The sequence below is a fragment of the Glycine soja genome, chromosome 18 (assembly GCF_004193775.1).
Source record: "Glycine soja cultivar W05 chromosome 18, ASM419377v2, whole genome shotgun sequence".
Lineage (NCBI taxonomy): Eukaryota > Viridiplantae > Streptophyta > Magnoliopsida > Fabales > Fabaceae > Glycine > Glycine soja.
The window spans coordinates 53,245,268-53,269,041 of NC_041019.1; the positions used below are offsets into that span (position 1 = coordinate 53,245,268).

General features: G+C 31.6%; 2 protein-coding genes and 1 non-coding gene across 3 annotated transcripts; 2 read left to right on the plus strand and 1 right to left on the minus strand.

The window, feature by feature from the left end:
• On the plus strand, positions 1-104 carry LOC114397805. Its single transcript, XR_003663428.1, has one exon. It is a non-coding gene; the product is annotated as a small nucleolar RNA Z279/snoR105/snoR108 (small nucleolar RNA).
• Positions 105-2,063: 1,959 nt separating this feature from the next.
• LOC114394998 (agamous-like MADS-box protein AGL6) lies at positions 2,064-7,418 on the minus strand. Its single transcript, XM_028356681.1, has 8 exons — positions 7,186-7,418; positions 5,198-5,270; positions 4,516-4,577; positions 4,262-4,361; positions 3,817-3,858; positions 3,285-3,326; positions 2,991-3,124; positions 2,064-2,287 (listed from the first exon to the last, which is right to left on the minus strand). Exons 1-8 carry the CDS (start codon positions 7,371-7,373, stop codon positions 2,209-2,211), a joined length of 720 nt encoding a protein of 239 aa, XP_028212482.1. The 5' UTR covers positions 7,374-7,418; the 3' UTR covers positions 2,064-2,208.
• A 5,309-nt stretch (positions 7,419-12,727) lies between these two features.
• LOC114394447 (polygalacturonate 4-alpha-galacturonosyltransferase-like) lies at positions 12,728-17,615 on the plus strand. The gene is made up of 10 exons (XM_028356023.1): positions 12,728-13,093; positions 13,426-13,460; positions 13,811-13,870; positions 13,959-14,084; positions 14,197-14,260; positions 14,339-14,385; positions 15,064-15,398; positions 15,501-15,858; positions 16,058-16,639; positions 16,974-17,615. The coding sequence occupies exons 1-10, from the start codon at positions 12,982-12,984 to the stop codon at positions 17,247-17,249; spliced, it is 1,995 nt and encodes a 664-aa protein (XP_028211824.1). The 5' UTR covers positions 12,728-12,981; the 3' UTR covers positions 17,250-17,615.
• Positions 17,616-23,774: the final 6,159 nt, after the last annotated feature.

Below are 23,774 nucleotides of genomic sequence, written 5' to 3' on the forward strand. Positions count from 1 at the left end.
GGGATATGAGGAGTGGTGAAATCTCGCACAAAATATGCGAGTGGGGTGTCCACCCCAGCCTGGTTACGACACTAGGACACTCTCTTTTTAACCAATCTGATCCCTATCCTGTAGGAAATAAAAATAGAAATTTTATTAAACAAAGTTAAAATTTAATTTCTGATCATGAGAAACAGATCATATATAATGGGCTGCGTTTATTTTTTGAGATGGAAATAATAGTGTAGAGAATTTTTATACTTTTTATGTGGGGTTTTTACGTCTTTTATACTTTAATGAGCTTTATACTTTAATTATATTGCTCCTCTTATGTTTTTCTAGCGTTTGTTTATCCAATGTGTGACTTTGAGTCATGTCTAGTTTTTTTACACTCAACACTCCTTTTTATTATTCCATGTGGGACATTTTAGTCATATTTGCACTCTAATAGCAACTCTGCACATTCTATTTAAAGGCATCTTTTAGCAGTGCAGAGACAAAAAAATAGATAGATAATTTAGGTGATAACAAAGGCGAATAAACTATGATTTGACATCATTGATTGATTTGTGAGGACAGAAAGATTATACAACTGAGTTGATTGTGACTAACTATACTTCTGTAACAGCCTTGCTGAGGATGTAGTTGAGACCACGTAGCTTGGTCTTTAGGGGTAAAAGTGGAATGCAGCATAGTGATGAGATCAGCAATTGCTTGTTGAGAGTTGCTGGTTATTATTATGATAACGTTAACATAGTGACAAGGATAAGGACAATGGTTGGGGCAGTGAAACTTGGTGAACAGTGAAACATCACACTTGGCAAAAGAGAATCCATGAGGCCATATAAAGCCTTGTTAAGCTTCCATACTAGAGAATTGTCACCTTGTATGAAGCTGGATCGACGACATCCTTTTTTAAATCCCTTCAAGAAATCATTGTTGACATGTATTTACTTGATGAGTCAAGTTTGTGACAGAGCTAGACTGAGAACAACTTGCACACTGAGTTTAGTTTATAACAAATGGCAACAAGAGAACTTTTTAAGGAACAAGAATTATTAAGAAAGAGATTATGAAGTTTGTTTTTCTGTCTGGAAGGCTTCTCCGCAAAACATGAGGCATGGAAGCATAATACTAGCTAGAAGCCTAGAAGAGAAAGGCCAATTTCTGCTATATGTCATTGATTGATCATGAGTGCAGAGAGTGATTATATAGTTGAGGTTAATTGTAATAAGCCAAGTGTTTTTTTTTTTATATCAATATTGTAACAAGCTAAGTGTAACTACTATAATAGAATAGCTAACGGTTAACCAAGCATTCATCACTTCATTTCTTGATTCAGGTATCCAATGATGCTTGTTGAGAGTCTCACATCGGGATGGTTAACGAACATGATAAATGTTTAAATAACTGGGTAGGCCACCCTCTTATAAATTGGTTTTTAAGGAGACTTTTTGATGTTTTTGCTGCACTTTAACAATGCTTCTGGAACTACTTGGCTTATGTAGCATTAGTGCTTTGACCAGCTATATCACCCATGATTTCCTCTTTTTCTTTATGAAGAAATTGCTATAGACTATAGAAACAAATTTAGGAAAAATATAAGGACGAAGATAAAAAGTGAAAGGAATTTGTTTTTTTAAAAAGGAAATGATTTTTTTTTACATAATTATATTATTAAATTTCAGGACTATAACTTTTAAAAATGTTAATGAAGAAGGGGGGCATAACCCACAACCTTTAGAATCCGATCCTATATCCTCTTGAAGCTACTATTATGCTTAATATTTTAGCATTACTTAAGGATGGTCTATCACTCACTTGCATATTTAATTATTTATGATTTTAGTTAGCTGTATTTTTACATAGAAAGAATGAGATAGACAGTAAATGGTTATTCCTTGCATATTTCGGCTTTTCACCATCCTCTGTTTACACTTCATTGGCTACTTAACCGATAGAGCCAGAGAAGGACTAAGGAGATAGCTAAAAGGAAAGATTGAAATAAAAGATGGTCTTAAAAGAAAACCATAGATGTACATAGCAACAATATCTCTGATTGAAATACTAAAATCATAGCCTATATATCTGTATTCCATTACAGAATAGAAATCTGCAACTTCCCACACAGGTCTGGCAGAGATACATTTTTGTCTTGATAACAATAAGAACCCAAGTCCAAAAATATATGAATAGACAATAAAGTATACCATATAATCTAATGTTAAATCAAAGGAACCATCCCTGAAAATTAGTCTCACTGGCCATGCTCTTTGGGACAATGGATGGCTCACCTTGAACAGAATACCTGCAAGAAAAGCAACGAGTTTATGTGAATTATTCGGACCATTTTGGTTAGATATTGCTTCAATTTTGGAGATTATTGATACCAATTTGATACTTGCAATATTGACAATTTGAACCAAAGTTTTAAACTTTCCAAATGCTTATTTTCAGGATGAATAATTTTTCATTTTAATTTCAATCTTTCTATAATCACATAAATTAATTACTTCACATATTTATATATTCGAATATGCATGCCAGCTATCTCTACATAGCACGACCCCTCTAGCTCCGATAATGAAATATTTTTTTCTTAGAGTTGCATAAGTATGTGTTAGATTCCGCTTGTTTCAAAAACATTATTATTTTGAAAAAAAATAATTTTCTTTCAAATGTCATATGCAAACATGGTTGGTTGAATCAGAAACACTGAAGCTAGCTTAGATTGAAATTTGAAACTACTTCAAAACACAAAGGGTCACATAATTCTGAATGCATATATATAATTAGAGTTTAATAGTTTTACACTATCATCCAATCACAAATTTTATATAACTTTTAAAATAATTATTATAAAAATTAACAAATTTATCATATATGATAAATTGTGATTAGATGACTATATAAAATTATTTTATATTATCAATCCATAGTCCTTATTCTCATAATTAATTTGAGGTATAACAAAAATAGGAATAAAAGGAAATTTGGCTCCAATTGAATACCCTATTTGCAAGAAAGGTTCAGGGTAGGTTAAGGAAGGCTGCAAGGGAAAGCTCCCATCGCCATCAGCAGAGGAAGTAGAGCCCCACAGGCTTGCTTTGAGATTAAATCCATAAGGCTCAAGCTGAAAAGGAGGCTTCAAAATGCATGAAATAATCAATGAATAGAAAATGAAATGTATTTAGTTATTAGTTGAAAAACAAAAAGTAGAAATAGAGAGACATCCATTTGCACTAATATGATTCATGCATGTTATGCTAGAATTGTTGGTTGTCAATTATGTCATAGTGCAAAACCTTGAGTCTAAGTTCTTTATTCAGGTCTTCAAGATGGCGTTCCTGCAAGATATGAATGAGAACACCAACATTTAGTTAATAAATCTTCAAAATGAAGAACAAAAAGAACCTAGCATAGACAATATATATTTCTAAAATTTATTTCAAATAACGATTATAGAAAGAACCTAGCATATACATTCTGTAACTGCATAATATTTTATTTTTTAGTTTTTAAAATAGAATTTAGTAAATAAGTTGGTTTCTTATATATTTTAGGAGTAAATCAGTTTTAATGAATTAACTTAATCAATAAGTGATTCGTAAGGAGCAAGTTAATTTTAACATTCTGTTGTACTAATATGTTTTATCTAATTAGTTTATCTTTTGTTATTTATTGTATCCCTGTTTAGAATAATTTAATTTAGAATAGAATAATTTTATTCCATCTGCATATATATTGTCTCTCTTCTCTCCTCTGTTTTTTATACTTTCCTCCACAAAATCAACACAATTATACTAGGAAACAAACTAGCTTAATCTTTCTTATTACCTTTTGGCGAAGCTCTTCCATTTGTTTAATCATGAGTTGTGTCTGCAAATTAATGAAACAATTTTTCAGGCATTATCATCCAATATCCATGTTCTTATCCATTAGCTATGGCACATAAACAGATTGAAACCAATTATTTTTTTTTACCTATAAGGCCAGTTTGTTATAGATTAAAAAAAATTCTGATGTAATTAAAATTATCTAATAATTATGTTTTAGATTTTTTTTTAAAAAGAAACTAATATAAAATATGAAAGGTAATTTTCAACTTCAAAGGGTGGTTTGGACCGGCAGTGATCTAACATTATTAACCATTAGATGTGGTAATTTAAAATTTTGAAAATATTAATAAATTAATATGAAAAAATTGTATTACAAGAATAAGATTGTACTTTTTATATTACAGCTATAGAAGTGCACAGAGGGCTTATACATTTACACGTACCTTCCTCTGCCTAGCTTGTGATAAAGCTTTTTCAAGTTGCTCCTCAAGAATTAGTAACTCTTTTATGCTTAGTGGTCCAAGATCTTCCCCGTGCAGAAGCCTGATATATATAATCAAATTGCAAAAAGAATATAGTATCCTAATCTCCATTACCGGATTATCTCCTAGAATATTTTATGTGATTAAAAAACATGTGAATTTCTGTGTGAAATTGTGAATGAGAACAATAATTTAGAAAATGTATAATTTATAACCTTTGTGTCCTTTGAAGAGACTCACACTTTTCATTTAGCTTTAACATTTCTTGGTACCAGTCCTAATTGTCAAAATAGAAATTCATCAGAATAATTTTTATACAAGATTAGCTAACTATATATAGTGTTTTATATATAGATTGAAATTAAAAATAAAATATAGAAATGTACTACAACCTAAAAAACAGGACAACATTTATGCAATCTTTCAGAAAAGAATGTAATATTTTCATGTGAAAATAATGTAGTAATTATTGAAGGGTGGGAGACAGTAATTGATTTTAATTGCACGAATATATATATATATATATATATATATATATATATATATATATATATATATATATATATATATATATATATATATATATAATTTCAAAGACATTTACGCAACAAATTAAAGCTCCATTAATTCGGTAGCTTTCAAATTCACATTAACAATTAATGTCAAAAGACCAAGACAACGTACAGAAAGAAAACAAACATATATGAACTTCAAACTATTATACAATCGATGGGGTGACTATTAGACAAAGATTTTCATGGAATTTAATCTGAATAGTTTGGAGACACAAATCTCAATGTATTTATTTTTAAAAATTTCTGTTGACTATAAGTTATTATAAGAGCCCTTAATTAAGGTGTAAAATTAATTTGAGCAGAGATGGAATTACACACGTACCTGATTTTCAAGTTCAATATTGCCATGTTGATGAGAGTAGTACTTCCGGTATCGATCATAGGTTTTCATAATACTGAAAATTAAAGAAACTAGGTAAGAATTCATAATATATATATATATATATATACCAACTTGAACCTCTTTTGTTAAGAGTTGGGGCCGGGTGATATAAAGGAGAGGGTTTTGGTTCCTCCTAAACTCATTCATATATACCTAATATATTAATATATCATATATATTCAGGTATTTGCATCTATAACAATAATAATAAAAAAAAGAGATGAAGTTGGTGAAGAGGTTTTCAATTTAATTCACTAATAGTATAAAACAGTTTAGAATCTCATTGGAAATGAAAAGCGTAATATCATTGTAGTAGTTAATTATAATTTATTTGTTTAAAATTATTAGGATAATTCTAAAATTATATAGTAATTAACAATATGACACAGTCTATGATCAATATGTGTTAGATATCAAATATATATGCAAAACCAATCGATAGTTCCTATCAAATTATTTTTCTCAAATTTCTTGCCAAAAGAATTTATTTTAAAAAAACAAGTACTTCTATTCATCATATTTTTGGATGAATATATAATTAAGTGTATATTTTTGTAGTTTTTGACTACGAATGACAGTTTAAGTGGATGATGAAGACTGGATTAATTGGTTTATCTTGAGATGGATAAATAAAACAAAAAGGGTTGAATTAAATAAAAAGGGCAAAATTATGTATGATGATATACTTCTTTCTTAAAATTATGTACAATAATGTACATCGGAACAAGGGCTATTATTTTCTCCTCTAGAATTACATAAAATTTAAATCAATTATATGAATTTAAAAAAGAAAAAAACATTTTTAAAGGATTTTGTTTTGAATTATTGTCAATATCTGCCTTAATTTGTTTTCAACCAAAAGAAAGAAAGACATAATTTCTCTTTATTAATAATAAAATTCCCCCTCCTCCCCTAGACAGATATCCATGAATGATAAGTTTTTTTGGCATAAGATCATGAATGACAATTATGAATGAGAATTAATATTTTGTTTTCTTAGCAAGAAAGTATGATGAGGTCATAAGGAAAAATAAATCAAGTACCACGAGCTGCCATTTGAAGCAAAGCTGATATTAAATCATAATTAACATGAACATAATTGCACCTCTCATATCATATAACTGTGTTGTTTTTTGGTTCTCTCTTTCTTTTTTTTCTTTTTTCTCTGCTTGTGAGAAAAATTGTTCCTCTCATATCATATAATTGCAGGTTTTCTTTATTTTTTGTTCTGTCATTTAATTTTTGAGAAAGAAAAACGTCATAGATTGTATTGTTGTATTAGTAAAGCATGAAAATTGAAAGCTGAAGCCTTTATCCCAGTCCAGAGAGAGAGAGAGAGAGAAGGGTTATGATATGTGAGTGTGACAGAAAACAAACTACGAACGTGATGCTTCTCTTCTCTCTAATCTCCGATTTTTCCTCCATGAATGGAACCCGCAACAAAAGGGGGAGTACGTCATAGAGAACAAACCCAGAAAAAAAGGACCAAGTACGAGAAAAACATGAGGGTGTGTCAGTCACAGATGCATGTACGTGTTAGTGAAAGAAAACCATGAATGCTTTTATAAAATTAAATAGCCACGCAAAATAAAGGGAGGAAATAGGGTCAAAATTCGGGTTTGCGCAGTTAAATACATCAAATGCACTCGAGTTTTGAAAGTAATTAAAAATAAAAAGGAGAAGAAACTAGTGACCATATTTTGTTAAAAGCAACTGGAGAAAAGAAAGCAAAAGGGCATCAGAAAATTCCAAAAATCCAAGTGCATAAAAACATTTGAAAAGAAGAAAACTTGCTTAAAACTTTACTTTTGGTCATAGAGTATCAGAAGTTTTACAATAAATCACACATCATACTCAACCAATTGAGCTGCACTTTATTAACAAGAATAACTTAAGATGTTGCAAATGAGAGAGAAAGAGAGAGAGACCTTTCAGCATCGTCTGGAAAGGTGAAGGGCTTGCCACGAGCTGAGAAAATGACAAGGGCAACCTCTGCATCACACAGCACTGAGAGCTCTTTGGCTTTCTTCACCAAACCATTCCTTCTTTTGGAGAAGGTAACTTGGCGATTGATTTTGTTCTCAATCCTCTTCAGCTCAACCTTTCCTCTACCCATTTTTCTCACTCTCTTTTTCCCTCTAAATTACTCTCTCTTTCTCTCTCCAACACAAACAAATTAACTCCCTGTGTTGTGGACTTGTGTTGTTTATATATATAACAGATAAGAAAGTCACACTACGCGCTAAAGTGTATGTACGCATCACCCCCATGTGAAGGGTACGTCTAGGAAATTAATGATGAATCATTCCTCTTGCAGGTTGACCCAAAACTTGGAGAAAAAATTAACCAAGGGGATTTCATAACATATAGTAATATAAATTAAACATGTACTGAAATTGGCACATTGTAATTTGTAACCATTGATTCTATCCAAAAAGAAAAAAGAAATTGCAAGGACAAGGGCTCAAGTTTTAGATACACAAAGTTATAACATCCATGCATGGCTGTGTTCTTTGTCTGTCCTTGGTTTTTGTCTTATTTTTTCCGTGCTTGTTCCATAAAAATTATAGATTATGAAATTAATATAAATGATAAATTATAGAAATTAAAACACACCCAGCTTATTCTGAGTATTCTAAAATTTTCTTATTATCATTAATTTAATTAATAGAACGTATTATGTGTTAAGTTAAATGATAGTATCATGCAGTGTGAAAGTCTAGAGAGGCGTGTCAGAGCCTCGTAGGACGCTGCATATGATTCGATTCCTAGGATATCCGAAGGTGGTCCACATCTCTGCTTTTTGCCTCATTTAAGGAACAAAACAAATTGAAACAAAAGATAGGGGAAAATGATTTTATATGTTATTTAATAAAAAAAAGTATATAATGAAATAAATATTTTTAATTAAAATATATAAATAAAGGATATTGAATCCTTTATTATTGCACCGTATCTCAGAGAATGTTTTATAGTGCATTTAATTTGTTAATATGGTAGTATAATATTGTCAAATATTATCACTTTTATATATAGTTAGACTAAAATGTAATTTTGATTTTATTATTTTTATAAATCTGTAATTTTTTATTTTGATTCTATTTATTTAAAAAAATGATTTTGATTATTCCGTTAAATTACGGACATGGCATTGATTCTATCGAAGAAAAATCAATTTATCTCTAAATTTCATGACTAATTCCTTATTTTTTTTATAGTGTTTGCAACTAATAATTTTTTTTTGCTCGAATTAGATGTGGAAGACCAGAGAAATTCTTTTTCTGAACTGTGACTTTTACTCAACTTTAATATTTTGTCCTTGTTTAAAAAAAGTAACCACTTTCATTTTAGCATTCAACTTTATTGTGCGTAAAAAAAACATAGATAATTCATAATTTTGACTTCTTATAGAGAAGACACTTAAATAAGGATAAATTTGGAAAGTAGGAATAAATGAAAAAAATTAGGAGTGTGATCATAAAGTATAAAATAACCTCACCCGTGTGTGATTGTATTTGTAGAGAAGGTTGGACTTTTAACTACTCCATACAACAAATAATTAACTCTTTAATTTGGGGGGGAGGGGACAATATTAATAGAGGATATATCCTGGATCCCAATTTTGCAACATTAGTATTTTGGCTAAAATGCAAATAAATGCTACTTTAACACGTAATCTATTGTCATAGAACGACAACCAGGCCTATTTCAGACATAGTCAAGGGAATATGTTGAAGTCATTGATTTTCACTTTAACTCCATCAATCCTCACAGAAAGCTACCACAAAGTTAATTTGTATAATGTTCAATGCAAAAGATAATTAAAACAAACGTGTTTACATATATAGTTCTTTTTCCTTGAGTTAACAATATTTCATTTCATGCATGGTTGTGCACAAGATTTATCATCAATCATGCCCATATGCATTGATTTCTTACTTTCAATAAGTTTTGGAAATGTGATGTGTCGTTAAATTAAGGTCTTGTCATTCTCTCAGAGATTAATAATGTTAGTAGATAGGTTACAACTGTTAACAAGATTAGCTCTGCACAAGAGGAGAGTTATTGATTTCTTAAGGACATTTTGCCCTTTTTGCAACTATATATGCATGGTATTGAAGACATGCAAAATAAAAAAATAAAAACATTATTAATGTCAACAATGATTACCTCTTGGTCAGTGTCACATGAGGTATGACGTATACTTCATTTGTATGCAGGGAAAGAAAACCAAAAGATTCTTCTATGACATGTGGTGGTGGTAATGCTATAGTCTATTAGGCTGACAAGAAATTAATGAAGTAGTGTGTTTAAGGTTGTGATGTGCTTGCCATCTTAATTAAATATGGTCAAGTTCGATCGGTTTCTGGTTTTGGTTTTCGGCAAGGTTGGAAGGAAAAATTTTACATTCTCATACTGCTACATTGACTCTCTAGCTTATATGAAATATCTTGGTTAATTATGACTGTGACCTGTTTTGTTTTATGCATTGTCGGAGTATTCCATATATTTTTTTAATAATGTTTTTCTTATCGAAAACATTTTTTTTTATGTAGATGTTTAATAAGATTTGATATTTTTTTTTATTAAAATGTAGATATATCAAACTGATACAGTTAAAAAAATATTTTTCATTTTTATATTTTCAAATTTTAAGAAATCTTTGGTTTGATGCATTTTATTATTTTCTATCTATAAACAGTGAAAATATTAAAAACATATTCAATTAAATATTTGAGGAATGGAAACTTCACACACACTGTGTGGGTATTTTTAATTATATATATATATATATATATATATATATATATATATATACCTTTTTCTATTTATTTATTTTCTCTAAATACCGACGGAGAAGTTTTAATCAAACAGGATCAATAAATTAATATTACACAAATATTTAATACCTATGTATCAATTTTTTTTTGTTAACTACACCGAAATATAAATATGGTAAATACATATATTAAAGATAATCATTATAGTATATAAGTCAATTTTCTAACAACATTAATTTTAAACTTAAATTCTATAAGCAAAGTTTGGGATTTACATCTGGTGGATAAAAAAATATAATTTGAAGAAGAGATTTTATTAAGTTCATTAGATAAATTTTTTTATAAAGACAAATAAGATTAGTTTGAATAATGTCTATCTCCCAATTTGAAAAAGATTTAGTTCTATTCCGTAGTTACCATGTCAGAAAGTGAGTCATTTTTTTTTTAGCTTAACTCAAATCTACAAAATCAACTTATAAGATATGGATTATTTTTCTCTTATATAATTTATCTTAACATTATCTTTGTTCGATGTGAGACTTCATCACACAATATAAGAGCAAATTGATCATAGGAGACTAATAAAACAACCCATCACATAAGTTAGTATAGCTTGGTCGACCACTGCCTTTATTAAAACTTCTTTGCTTCCTTTGATAACGCTTTCTCCTTCCATCATTTTAATTAACTTCATTCTTCCAGACTCTTTCTTTAACAAATTCAAAAACTTGGGTTTTAGATTTTTACTTTTTGGAAGGCCTTGGGTTTTAGAGTTGCTAATGATTGTAGGAAGACCTACGTATTTGTGATGCTTTTCCACTGCCATAATTTCAATGAACATTTTCTGGATCAATCACATGGGGAACTGGGCATGTTTTGACTAAAGGAAAGCTCCAATTTGTCAAGATTGACTTTCTGGCCAGAAGCATTCTCATCATAAGACTTGAGGATGTTGGTTAATGCTCAAGCTTCCTCCTTAATCAGTTGCTCTCAAGAAGACTATACTATCATCTGCAAAATGTAGATGAGAGGTTGGGAAGCTTGGGGGCATATTCTAACCTCATTAAGAGAATTTAGTAGTGTTGATTTACCAACATATTATCTGAAACAATTGCCAATCCACATCAATGTTATAAAAATATTAATATTTTCAATCTGTCATAGTTGGTTTAGAGTGTAGGGTTGGAGTTTTTGAGAACATAAATTATGCATTCATAATACAAAATAATTTTTTATAATCATCTCATATTATTATTATGTATAATAAATTTGTTAATTTTTACAACAAATACCTTAAAAATGATATCAATTAACATTACTATTTTCTGATTAGTTGATAATATAAACTTATTTTACACTATTAATATTCAATTATTAAACTCTTTGAATAATTTAAACCTTTTTTGATACAATTTAGAAAATAAAGCACAAGAAAGACTAGCTGATAAAAGCTAGATCACGTTAAAAAGCATCTAAAACATAATAGGGGGAATAATGAATTCCTCCATTTGCACTCGAGCTCCCATATTGGCAAGTCTATCCGCCATAGAGTTGGCACTATCTCCCCTGTTGCGTTAATTGATATTTGTAGTAATTTCTTAATTATTTTAGTGTTTTTTTTAGCTATATATAAAATTAAAATTGAAACGAGTTACTAGATCACAAAGTACTATATATTAAAACAATATTGTCTTCTTACATATAAGTCAATAAATTAGAAAACAACGTTGCAATTGTTGGTTTATTTATTGGACTGGTTAGTACGACAAGGACCACAGACTTTACTACTCCATTGTTAGTGTCAGGGTAGCAATTAAGATTGTCACTACGCGTAATTAGACATTTTATGTGTGCCGCTGTTCTTAATCCATTCAAGTCCATATGACCAAATTGTAAAGACAATTACCATCTTAATTCATTCAAGTATGTACATAATTAAAATAAAAGTTTCTAAGAATGTTTTTTAAATATTGGTTATAATACAGTAAAAAAAAATACTATTTGTTATAATTAATGTTGAGTAATTTATTTTTCAAAATTTTAATTATTGATAATGAAGTTTAAATTACGTGTTTGTATTTTATTAATTATCATTTATTTTTTTAATTGAGGTTTTAGTAAAATCATTAAAATTAAAACTATATTTTATTTTAAAATATTTATTCCTACCTAAAATCAATTTTACAAGTTTATCAACAATCACAAACAATGATGCAGTCGTGCACAATTTTACAAGTATACTCCTATTAGAATTTACAATTTCATACTTAGTATCCAATAGATTTTATCCAAACGGTAGGTTGGCACACGGGATATATGTCACTGGGTTTATATGTAGGAAAACTTTGTTTATGCAGAAGAAAAATTGTGTTTGAATTCATTTATGTGTAAAATTATTTTGAATAAGTGATTATATAACTTATCGTGAGTACACTTAATATCTAATTCAAGGAGAGTCAAGTGACTTTGAGTCAAGAAAAAAAATTATAAAGTTTTTTGTTTTGTTGTTGGAAGTAATATATAAATTAGTTATATTAATTAAAAAAAGCTAATAGCATAGGTGATAAAATTATAAACTTAATCTTAGTTACCATTATTATTGTTTCATGATCCTTAAAATAAAAAAGGGGAGGAGAGAGACAGAAAGGAACAGCTGGGGAAAGCGAGGACAGGTTGGAAAATAGACCCACCCAATCATCCAAACTAACAAAATCGCATTCGCATCCGAAGTTCCAAACAGAAGAGAAAAGGAAAGCATACATTCACAAGCACACTACCCTCTCTCTCTCTCTCTCTCTCTCTCTCTCTCTCTCTGTGTCTCATGGATTCGGAGTGAGTAAAAGAAAGCAAGCATTGCGCCATAGTACCTCATAGTAATTAATAAACCTTCACTCGTCCCATTTGGATTTGGATTTTGGATTTGGATTTGGATTTGAATCCGTAATGGCACCCAACAACAACAGAACAAAGGGATCCCATTTTCCGCTTCTGGCCTTCCTCTTCCTCTGCCTCCTCGCGCCCCTCCTCTTCTTTTTCTTCGCATCGCCCCTTCACGGTCTCATTCTCTCTCATTATCTCAAATCTCACTTCTTTTCAAATATTTAGTTTTGTTTTTTGTGATGGGACATCCACGTAGTGTGTAAAATATAAATCAGATTTGTTTGAGCTGTGTGATGTTTTCCCCTTTACAGGAATTCTAGATTACATACACGCTTGGATTCTCGTTTTTGTTTCTTAGGGTCTTTCAAATTGTGTTGAATTAAAATAAAATGTGGTGTAATGATGTTAGTTAATTGTGATTAATATGTATGTGAGGTTTTTTTGTTCCATGCGTATGTCTATGAGTTTTAAGTTGGTTTATTTACTTACTTCAAATGCATTCTGCAGATCAAGGTGATGACTCAGCTGTTTCGAGCGAAAAGGTAGCCTCGGTTTAATGTTTTTGTTTTATTTGACTGTATAATTAGGATCTTGTTTGGATAAACTTTTCCCTTAGCACTCATAGAAGAAGAAAATAAGAAGGTCAAATGAATTGAGCTTTGCTAAAATCAACTTATGCACTTAACTTTTTTAGAAGTTCTTTTCGTTTGACTTCTCCAAAAGCTAAGGCGAATAACTTGGTTTTAGCTTATGGAGAAGTTCAATGCATTTTAACTTTCCTCATTTTCTTATCCTGTAGGTGCTTAGGGAGAAATTTGTCCAAACAGCACCAATATATATACAGCTTCTAGCTGTTTTTTTATGTTTGTTTTAATGTTGTTGGCTGTTGCAGGTTGCCAGATCGAAAGAATGGCAGGCATTGCAGGATCTTAAATTGCTTTTTTCAAAAGAGGCAAGCGAAAGCTGATATTTACTCTTGTTCTGTATTTCATGTAAGAGTTCATTTGCTTCCTGGGTTTCTAATAAATGTTATGTTTTAGGTTCTTGATGTTATTGTGTCCAACACAAATGATGTGGGGCCTTTGAGCCTTGAGAATTTTAGAAAAAATAATCTGTCTGCTTCATGGAGAGTTGCTGGATTAAGGACTTCAAATGCTATGAATCAGGTTTGGAAAACTGATGTGCTTCTGCTAGGAGCTTTCATTTCCTGTTTAAAATAGAAACAAACATGGCATTCTCTTGCTCTTTGATAATCCATTTTTTTATTTTTAATTATAGCTCAACCAACCAGCAGACAATGTTAGAGAAGAGAAGCAAAATGGGAAGGAAGGAAGATTTTCAGGTGGTATCATATTATCGGGTAATGTGCCTATGTTGTATTTTGGTTTAATTTCTCACTGAATACTTTTTATGAATGCAGTTGATCGTGCTCAGTGGACTGGCAGTCCTGCTCAGCTATCAAGAAGGGTAAGCATCATTAATCATTCTTGATTATTTTTCTTGTTTTTAACTTTTATACGGCCTTTTTGGAAACCATTTACATATTTGAACTCTGGGGTAGTCTGCCACACCTTGTAACTTGGGGGGCACAGTTTGTTGCAGTTATGGAAACAACCTCACTAGTCACTGATGATATATATATAATCCTTCCCAAACCCCATCCTGACATGATGTCATGGTAGTCAAACATGCTGGACTTACGTATTTGTTACTTCCGGCTGAAATGAAGTTGTGCCAGAATATATTTTGACACATTGGAATATTTGTTACTTGTGTGATTTTTCATTTGGCCTATTGAGGAAGATTTTTGTGGTATTAGGCTTCCCTTGCAACCCATCAAAAATATTATTATCTCAAATTAAATTTTGTTAACTCTATTAAATCTATACTCGAGTAATTTAACCCAAGACTATCCTAATAATTCATTCTTATTTGTGGCTGATGATTCCCAAATGTAAAGCTTATTCTTCCTAAAGTAATTTTTTCAAAATCCATTTGGGACTTGAAAGCAGCTGCACACGGATAACCCTAAAATTTGTATAAAGTTCAATGTTGTCTGTACTGTGGAGTGATACTCTATTTTGGAAACAACAAAACAATTATGAAAATAAACCTTGTTTTGTTCTTTGTAAATATCTTCTACAGCAATTAATAGAGAAAAGGAAGGAAAAACGTGCTGCTGAGTTGGTAAAACAGGATGATGAAGTAATTGTAAAACTTGAAGATTCAGCTATTGAACACTCAAAATCTGTTGATTCAGCAGTTCTAGGTAAATACAACATTTGGAGGAAAGAAAATGAGAATGAAAATGCTGATTCTACAGTACGGTTGATTCGAGACCAAATCATTATGGCTAAGGTTTACTTGAGTATTGCAAAGATGAAGAACAAGCTTCAACTGTACCAAGAACTGGAATTTCAGCTTAAAGAAAGTCAACGTGCTTTAGGTGAGGCAACTTCTGATGCTGACATGCATCACAGGTATGAAAGCTATGTGCAATTTTCTCTAAAGTGATATCCCTTTGCATGTGTGTCTTAGTTTGAATTAACCAACTGTACTAATCAAATGTTAATTATCTCTAGTGATCATGAAAAAATGAAAACTATGGGCCAAGTTCTTTCTAAGGCAAAAGAGCAACTGTATGACTGCGAGTTGGTTACTGGGAAATTGAGGGCAATGCTACAAACAGCTGATGAGCAGGTTAGAGGATTGAAGAAACAAAGCACATTCCTTAGTCAGTTGGCTGCCAAAACCATACCAGATGGAATTCACTGCCTATCTATGCGCCTTACCATAGATTACTACCTACTTCCCCTTGAAAAGAGAAAATTCCCTAGAAGTGAGAATTTGGAGAATCCTAGTCTCTATCATTATGCCCTGTTCTCGGACAATGTCTTGGCTGCATCTGTTGTTGTCAACTCAACCATTGTGAATGCAAAGGTGACTTGGACTGTCTTTTTCCATACCAGTGTGTGTGTACATGTCTGTATAGTGAATTTTTTTTTATAGATGATGAATAATTTGTGCTTGCACTGTACAACCCGGACATAGTTTGTTTGCTTGTGCATCCCTGACAAAATAAATAATATAATTAAACTTTGCCTTCATTATCTTATGTTCGTGTCTTCCAACGTTGTAGGATCCTTCGAAGCATGTGTTTCACCTTGTTACTGATAAACTAAATTTTGGAGCCATGAACATGTGGTTTTTGTTGAATCCTCCTGGAAAAGCTACAATCAATGTTGAAAATGTTGATGAATTTAAGTGGTTGAACTCATCCTACTGCCCAGTCTTGAGGCAGCTTGAATCTGCAACAATGAAAGAGTATTATTTCAAGGCAGGCCATCCAACTACTACTGGTGCTTCAAATCTCAAGTACAGAAATCCCAAATATCTGTCAATGCTCAACCACTTGAGATTCTATCTTCCACAAGTTTATCCAAAGTTGGATAAGATTCTTTTTCTGGATGATGACATTGTTGTCCAGAAGGATTTGACTGGATTATGGGCTGTGAATCTTAATGGAAAAGTAAATGGTGCTGTTTTAACATGCGGAGAGAGTTTTCACCGATTTGACAAGTACCTTAACTTTTCAAATCCGCATATTGCGAAAAATTTTGATCCAAATGCTTGTGGTTGGGCATACGGGATGAACATGTTTGATTTGAAGGTGTGGAAAAAGAAGGACATCACTGGCATATATCACAAGTGGCAGAATTTGGTGAGAAGTTGAACATTACATTGGTTTACATCAAATGTCTATTCTTACATAATAAGATGACTACAGACAGATTTAACTGCTCTAAAGGGATAGTTACCCTTTAGAGAGGATAAAGTGCAGTTACAACCATTGATTGAAAAATAGATGGTTGTAATGTTAACAACTTCCATATAGTTTGTTATTATGTGCACATGCATCTTATTACATAATCAACCATTGATGTTACAATAAACGGTTATAACCTGCACTTTATCTTCTAAAGTGAGACACTTTAGAGTAGCCAAATCCACTTCAAACGATCTTTTACTGACTCTTTTTTCCTGTTTGATTCCAGAACGAAGACAGGGTGCTGTGGAAGCTGGGGACATTGCCTCCAGGGCTGATGACATTCTATGGATTAACACATCCGCTAAATAAATCATGGCACGTACTCGGTCTGGGCTACAATCCAAGTGTAGATCGTTCGGAGATCGATACTGCGGCAGTCATACACTACAATGGTAATATGAAGCCGTGGTTAGAGATAGCCATGACAAAGTATCGGTCTTACTGGACCAAATATGTCAAATTTAATCATCCCTATCTTCAGAATTGTAAGCTACGTGAATGATCCTGACAACTAGGTCCTAAGTACAGAGAACGCTCATTTTCTCTGCACAATACCCTCTCTATCTCCTTTCTAGCTTGGCAATTTAAAGTGAAGTGCCTTGCTAGTATGATTAATTGTCTAACTGATAGGGTCAATGCTTGTTTGGTGGTTACCCCTACATCATGTCTTTCCCACGTCACTATTTTTGCTTTTAATTCATTTTATTTGTTTAGACTACCCTCACTGATTTGGAACAAGGTACATAAGTAGTATACCTTGCTTGCTATTATAAAATCCCTTCGTTGTATACAATACTCTGATAGTAAGACTGGACTAGAGATAGAATAACAATTTTTATATATTCTTTCAGAAATAGCTTTCTTGTTCTGTTTCGAGAACCTATTTGATGTTTGCATATATTGTATTGGATTTTCTTCAAGTGCACGACTCATAAGGAATTGATAAAATGACGAGTATTGCTCTCACAATAATCGTGTGATTATTTAATTATCTTAGTTCACGATAAAACGATCAATTAAAGTTAATTAAATTAGGAAGTAAATTAAGCAAACCGAAATTAACTAGGCAATCAAATTGGAATTCAATAGATGGACTTCAATTAATCAAACTTCTAGGTGAGGGGTTTTGTTACATTAGTAAAAACATTAATCTTTTGGCACTACATTTTTGGCCACTAATTTATTAATTTGTATACAATATTACATTATGATTGTGGGGGTGGGGGAGTTTCCCTCAAATTTGAGGTCACTTTTACATGTGGTTATTATTCATAAAACGCCACAAAATTTTCGTGCATATTCTCCGGGCGCTTTTGGCAAGAAAACCACAATACCAATGCAAAGAAAAGCATGTGACAACAAAAAAAGAAAAGTTAATTCTATAAGAGAAAAAGAATTATATAGAGACAGTTAAAATTTTTTACATAATCATCCAATCATAATTTATTATTTATGATAAGTTTGTCAATTTTTAAAATAATTATTTTAAAATAATTTAAACGATAATTTATAATCGTTGAATAATACTAAAATTATTTTATACTATTCATATATATATATATGTTAAACTCAAACATAATCCTTATGGATCATATATAAGAAATGAATCTATCACATACTCTAAAATAACAAACTATATAATACTAAGAGGTAATTTAAGATATTTCATAAAAATTAAAGACATTTTCCTAATAGACTAACAGGGTACAATGACATCAAGAAGGTAAGGTACAGGGTTAATGTCCAACATTTTCTGAATTGTTTTTCTTAGGTCTCTCTTTTTTATCACACGTGCCGATGGTGTGCCACAAACATCTGCAAACCATATTGGGAATACTTCCATCTCTCTAGACGAGTCTCCAAGACAAGTGAATTGATCCTCCCACTGAATTTCCATACCCAAGTCCCAAGTGCAGATTGTTCAACATTATCTTAAATAAAAAAAGACAATGGAGGCTGTGTAAACAATGTTAGCCGTATACATGGCAAGAAAACCCGTATCCGTGGGTACTCGCCCGAATCCGTCCCGACTTTGACGGGTAATACCTGAGTTGACCGGGTATGGGTTCGGGTTCAGGTTTTTCCCGATAACCAAAAGTCGGGTACGGGTACGGGTATGGGATTACTAGACCCGTCCCGACCCCGAATCCGAACCCGCCCCGCCACTTAAAATCTTTAGAATTTTTGCATAATTTAATCAAAAGACATATAATTTTTATTACTAGTTAATTTTATTTTAAAATTTTTACATAATTTAATATTATTTTCTTAACTATTTATGTAGACACACGCGTTATAATAAATTTATTGATATATAACAATTTATTTTTTTCTAAAATCAAATTTTTAATATTTTTTTACAAAAAAAAATATTTTTCTAAATGGTGTGTGGAACGGGGTTGGGGATACCCGATACCCGACAGGTACGGGGATGGGACAATAAACTCAAACCCGTCGGGTATCGGGTATGGGTATAGGGATATGTTGAGGAGTCGGGGTAAGGGATTTGGGAGACAATACCCGTACCCGACCCGCCCCATTGTCATGTCTAGTTAGCCGTGGTGCAATGCATTATGCATGTGGATACAGCAGAAGGTGCGAATCTTAAATAAAGAGGGAAAGTATCACTAATTTGAAGAAATATAGAGAATATTATTATTTTTATATTCATAAAAAAATATTGGGAAGATTGATATGGTTATAACATTTAGTGAGAATATATTCAAAATCTATAACATTAATTTTCAAATGATCAAATAAAAGATTTATTATAATTTTTAATGAAGCTGATATGGTTTATATCACTAATTGGTTTCAAATTTTAGGTTTTAGGATTTGCTCAGACGGTGTGGAAGCCATATAAAAAAAGGAAGGTGACACAAAGGTGTTTTTAAGATCACCTTTAATATTTCGGGAGATAATATTGTTTAAGTCAGGAATTATTTACATTTATGCTTTGTGGACCTTTATGCCACGTATGAGCATAAATCACGTATCAAGTTTTCCACATCCATGCTAAGCCATGCAATATTTGTCCCCATCAATTGACTGCGCGACGCATTACACTACTAACATGTTTCCTGCGGAATTCCTTCCTGGATAATATGTTTGCGATTTTCCTGTGGATTTACTAGCGCATTTTTTTCGCAGGAAATTTTCTACAAATTATTTAGCAGGAAAATTCGTAGGAAACTATTTGCGGATTCGATTTTTGTAAGAAAATTCACAAGAAATTTCGTGGTAATTTAAAAATTCATAGGAAAGAGTTCTGCAATTTTTTTTGCAAATTGGAATCTGTAGGAAATTTTCTGCAATTTTTTTTAAAAATTAAAATACTTTTTAAATCTATAAAAACATCTGATTTTTATTTTTTAATTTATAAACTACCAAAATATTGATAATTTATTTAATGCATTGTATTAGAATTTTTTTAATATTAATAATATTTTTTGTAAAAGTATTTTTTTAAGTATATGAAATATTAATAAAAATATAAATTTATATTATTATATTACTATATACATATAACTGGCGAAAAAATAGGCATATAATATAACTCAATGGTCAACTATTGTCACGGCTACACGGGCACGCACATTTCTAAACAATGTTATTTAATGGACTCGACTTATAAGCAAATTCTACAAAGCAAAGAGGAATGTCACCTCTATGTATGGCCTACCAATTTAATTGTTTTAAATAAGTAAATAAATAAACAAGATTACAAGAGTATATTTATTGTTAATTTAATTTAGAATATCTTTTTTTAGAATACCATTTTTTATGAATCAATTTCATGAGAAAATGATTATGACTTCACAATTAATTTTGGATATATTATCACACGTTTGATTTTGATTTCATGTTGAAAAAAATTATAATTAATTTTAAATTAAAGTAACTTTAAACAATTTCTGGGTTAGATCCAAAATTTTATACTGAATTTTATTTCTAACATAATTTTATAATAAAACATCTAAACATAATTCAAATCACTTCAAAATTAATTTTATCAACACCCTTTCAAACAAACAAGTGGCACTCTTGATTTCACGTCTACAAACATAATATAAGCACGACTACCCATCGCATGCAGCTTCAGCGAAGCTTCCTCTTTTCTCTTCAAAAATCAAATATATTTTAATTTCATAACATACCAACATATCAATATTATATGATGCAGCAGGAGGGCGTGCTTGTAAAAGTTCAAAGGTGATAAATTAAAGGAACTTGCGGGGGGGGGGGGGGGGGGGGGGGGGAATTAATTAAAGATCGAGTTGTAAATTGTGATACAAAATGATTTTTCTGTCCATTTCTCTATCAAATCATTTACTCTCTTTGGTCGTGTAATTTGTTGCCAAAGTTATTTAATAAGGATAATTTCTCTTAAATAAAAAGGTGATGTACAGGGTGAGATTGTCCTGTCTTTCAGATTGAATATGATCGACACAATTAGCACAACTCTTTGATCATGGTAAATGCAATAATATATAAAGATAAAAGTAAATTAAAAAGACAAAGTAAACAACACAAGTATCCCCTCACGTGGGTATATTTTTGCTCAACAAATGACAGAAATGGTGAGTTTGAGTGATTAAAAGTGGGTTGTTCGGTCTCAGACGAATGAGAACCCGTGAAGAGAGAGAGAAACCGAATGTGTCCAAAAGCGAAGATCAAAGGGTTTGCGCGCAGTGCTCTTTTTTCACGTGCCAATATAAAAAGAAAGAGCCTTCAGCTTTGTCTCAGCAATGCATATGAACTCTGTCTTGTTTACACCAAAAAAGGTAGGATTCACTAAGGAAAAATCACTTGGATTGGATACATTCTAACAATAGCAACTGCATGAGTTTATTTTTATTTTTTTCTTTTTATATAATATTTTTTGTCCACGTATCTCTTTGCTTGTGGCTTATATATGAGATGAGGCATATGATTTGTAAATGATAAAGTAAAGATAATGCCTGGGACATATATATAGCTTGAATAATATTGTGTATCTATGTGAAAAGCTTATAGGATACCAGATATATATCATTTCTTGAAGAAAATCATTTTTAGGTGGTGTTACGTGCAATGCATGATTACTGGTTGCAATAACTACTCAACTGTTGGTGATTAGGATGCACAAAAACAGAGACGAGGACGTACACGAGTACAGAGACGGGACATATACGGGTATGAATACAGGCGGAAAACTAGAAATCTCAAGATATGGGTATTGTTAGAAAACGACAAATTGTTTTAATATTTAAAAGTGCCACAAACAACAAATAAAATAAAATAAAACATCAAGCACTGACAACATTTTTGGTGACCAATTCGTTGTCCAATTCTGACTCATTGAGTGAGAGTTCTGCAAACTTTAAAAATCTCATATCCTCCATTAAATCAAATGCATCACTACCAACATTCCACATTTTGATATTCTCATTCTGATATTGATCGGAATTTCTTGATAGGAGATAGAGGTTGTTGTGAATATAAACCAATTACAACATAAAGGCACTTTGAAGTGTAAAATCTTCCATTCAAAGATTTTATCTTCCTCGCTTCATTTCTTCCCTCACATGTTTCCAAAGCATAACTAAAGTCATTTGCCACGAAACCAATTCCAATCACAACATCTGTCTACACCATCGAGGTCGCCAGAACTAAAATCTCTGTCATTGTCATGGCCACTGCCTCCGCCATCAAAAAGTGGCTCTCTGCCACACTCTAGTTCTGTCGCCGCCACGTTTACCTGAAGCAATTCAGTGTCAAATTTACTCTCAATCCCTCCGGCTCATTCCTTGATAAGTGTTATGCATACGTTATTTGCAAACTGAAATCACATAACAATTATCTCATTTTCTTTTCTTTTATTGCTTATTTTGTGATTAAACAATAGGAACTTAGCTTCTTCTAAATTTTTATCCAGGAGATACTAAAGTTAATGGTTTTTAGAGTAATTCTCGTTATATTTTTTGTAGAGTTGTAGCAAATGCTTGGAAGAGGATTCATGAACTGAAGTGTCGTGCTCAGGGCGATCTCTTCCCTCAACGAGTCAAAATCGCTCAGCTCAAGCAAGTCGCTTAGCGCAAGAAGCCACTTTGAAAGACAATTGTCATGAGCTAGCGCGATAAGTACACATCCTGCACTTATTGCGTGATCACTTGATCCAGGTGGAAATGCGCGCTTAGCGTGACTGTCGTGGTCAACGCACAAGGAAGTTCTTATTGACCAATCAGTTGGTGAGGCATATAAAAAGGAAAGGAAACATTTGTTTCCTTAGCAACAAAGAGACAAAAGAAGCTGAGGAAAGCAAAGAAGTTAGTGCAAGGAAAATCTGTTTCTGGAGCTCTGGCCGATTCGTTTCAATCCATTTCTCTTCCATTTTCTTTCCTTTTATCCCACTTTTATATTTGTATGTCTCTCATGATAATGAGAGGCTAAAACTACCCGTTGTTGGGAGCTCTACAAACCAAACTCTCTTTGATGTAATGATTCTAAACTATCTTTTAATATAATGTTGTTATTATTATTTATCCATATGCTTATTTACACACTTATGGTTTGATCATCCATCTTTATGTATTGTTTTAGGATATAAATATTGGAAAATATTTGTATGCTAAGAACTTGAAAAAAATATCTAAAGCAAGTCATATCTAGGGATAGAGTGATTTTCTTTAGCCTGTTCATGCCTCTCTACTCTTAATGCAAATCATTTAATAATCAATCACCAAGGGATTAAGAGCGATATTAAGTGATTTAAGTTCTGTCATTCGAGGGATCTTGATTAGAATAAACTAGTAGATGAGGATAAGAATTATATTAATGTTAAAAGAGAAAAAAATCTATTAAGATTACATTAAGAAAGGTTCTGGCAAGTGGAGCCCCCAACACGTTCCTTAACTCATCGCAACACCGTCTACAACTTTGAGCATTTATTTTCTTAACCTTCATGTTCCTTGTTTTATAGTTAATTCCTTTTAATTAATATGTGTAGTTAATTAATGAACAAGCTAGATTCAATTTGAGTCACTAA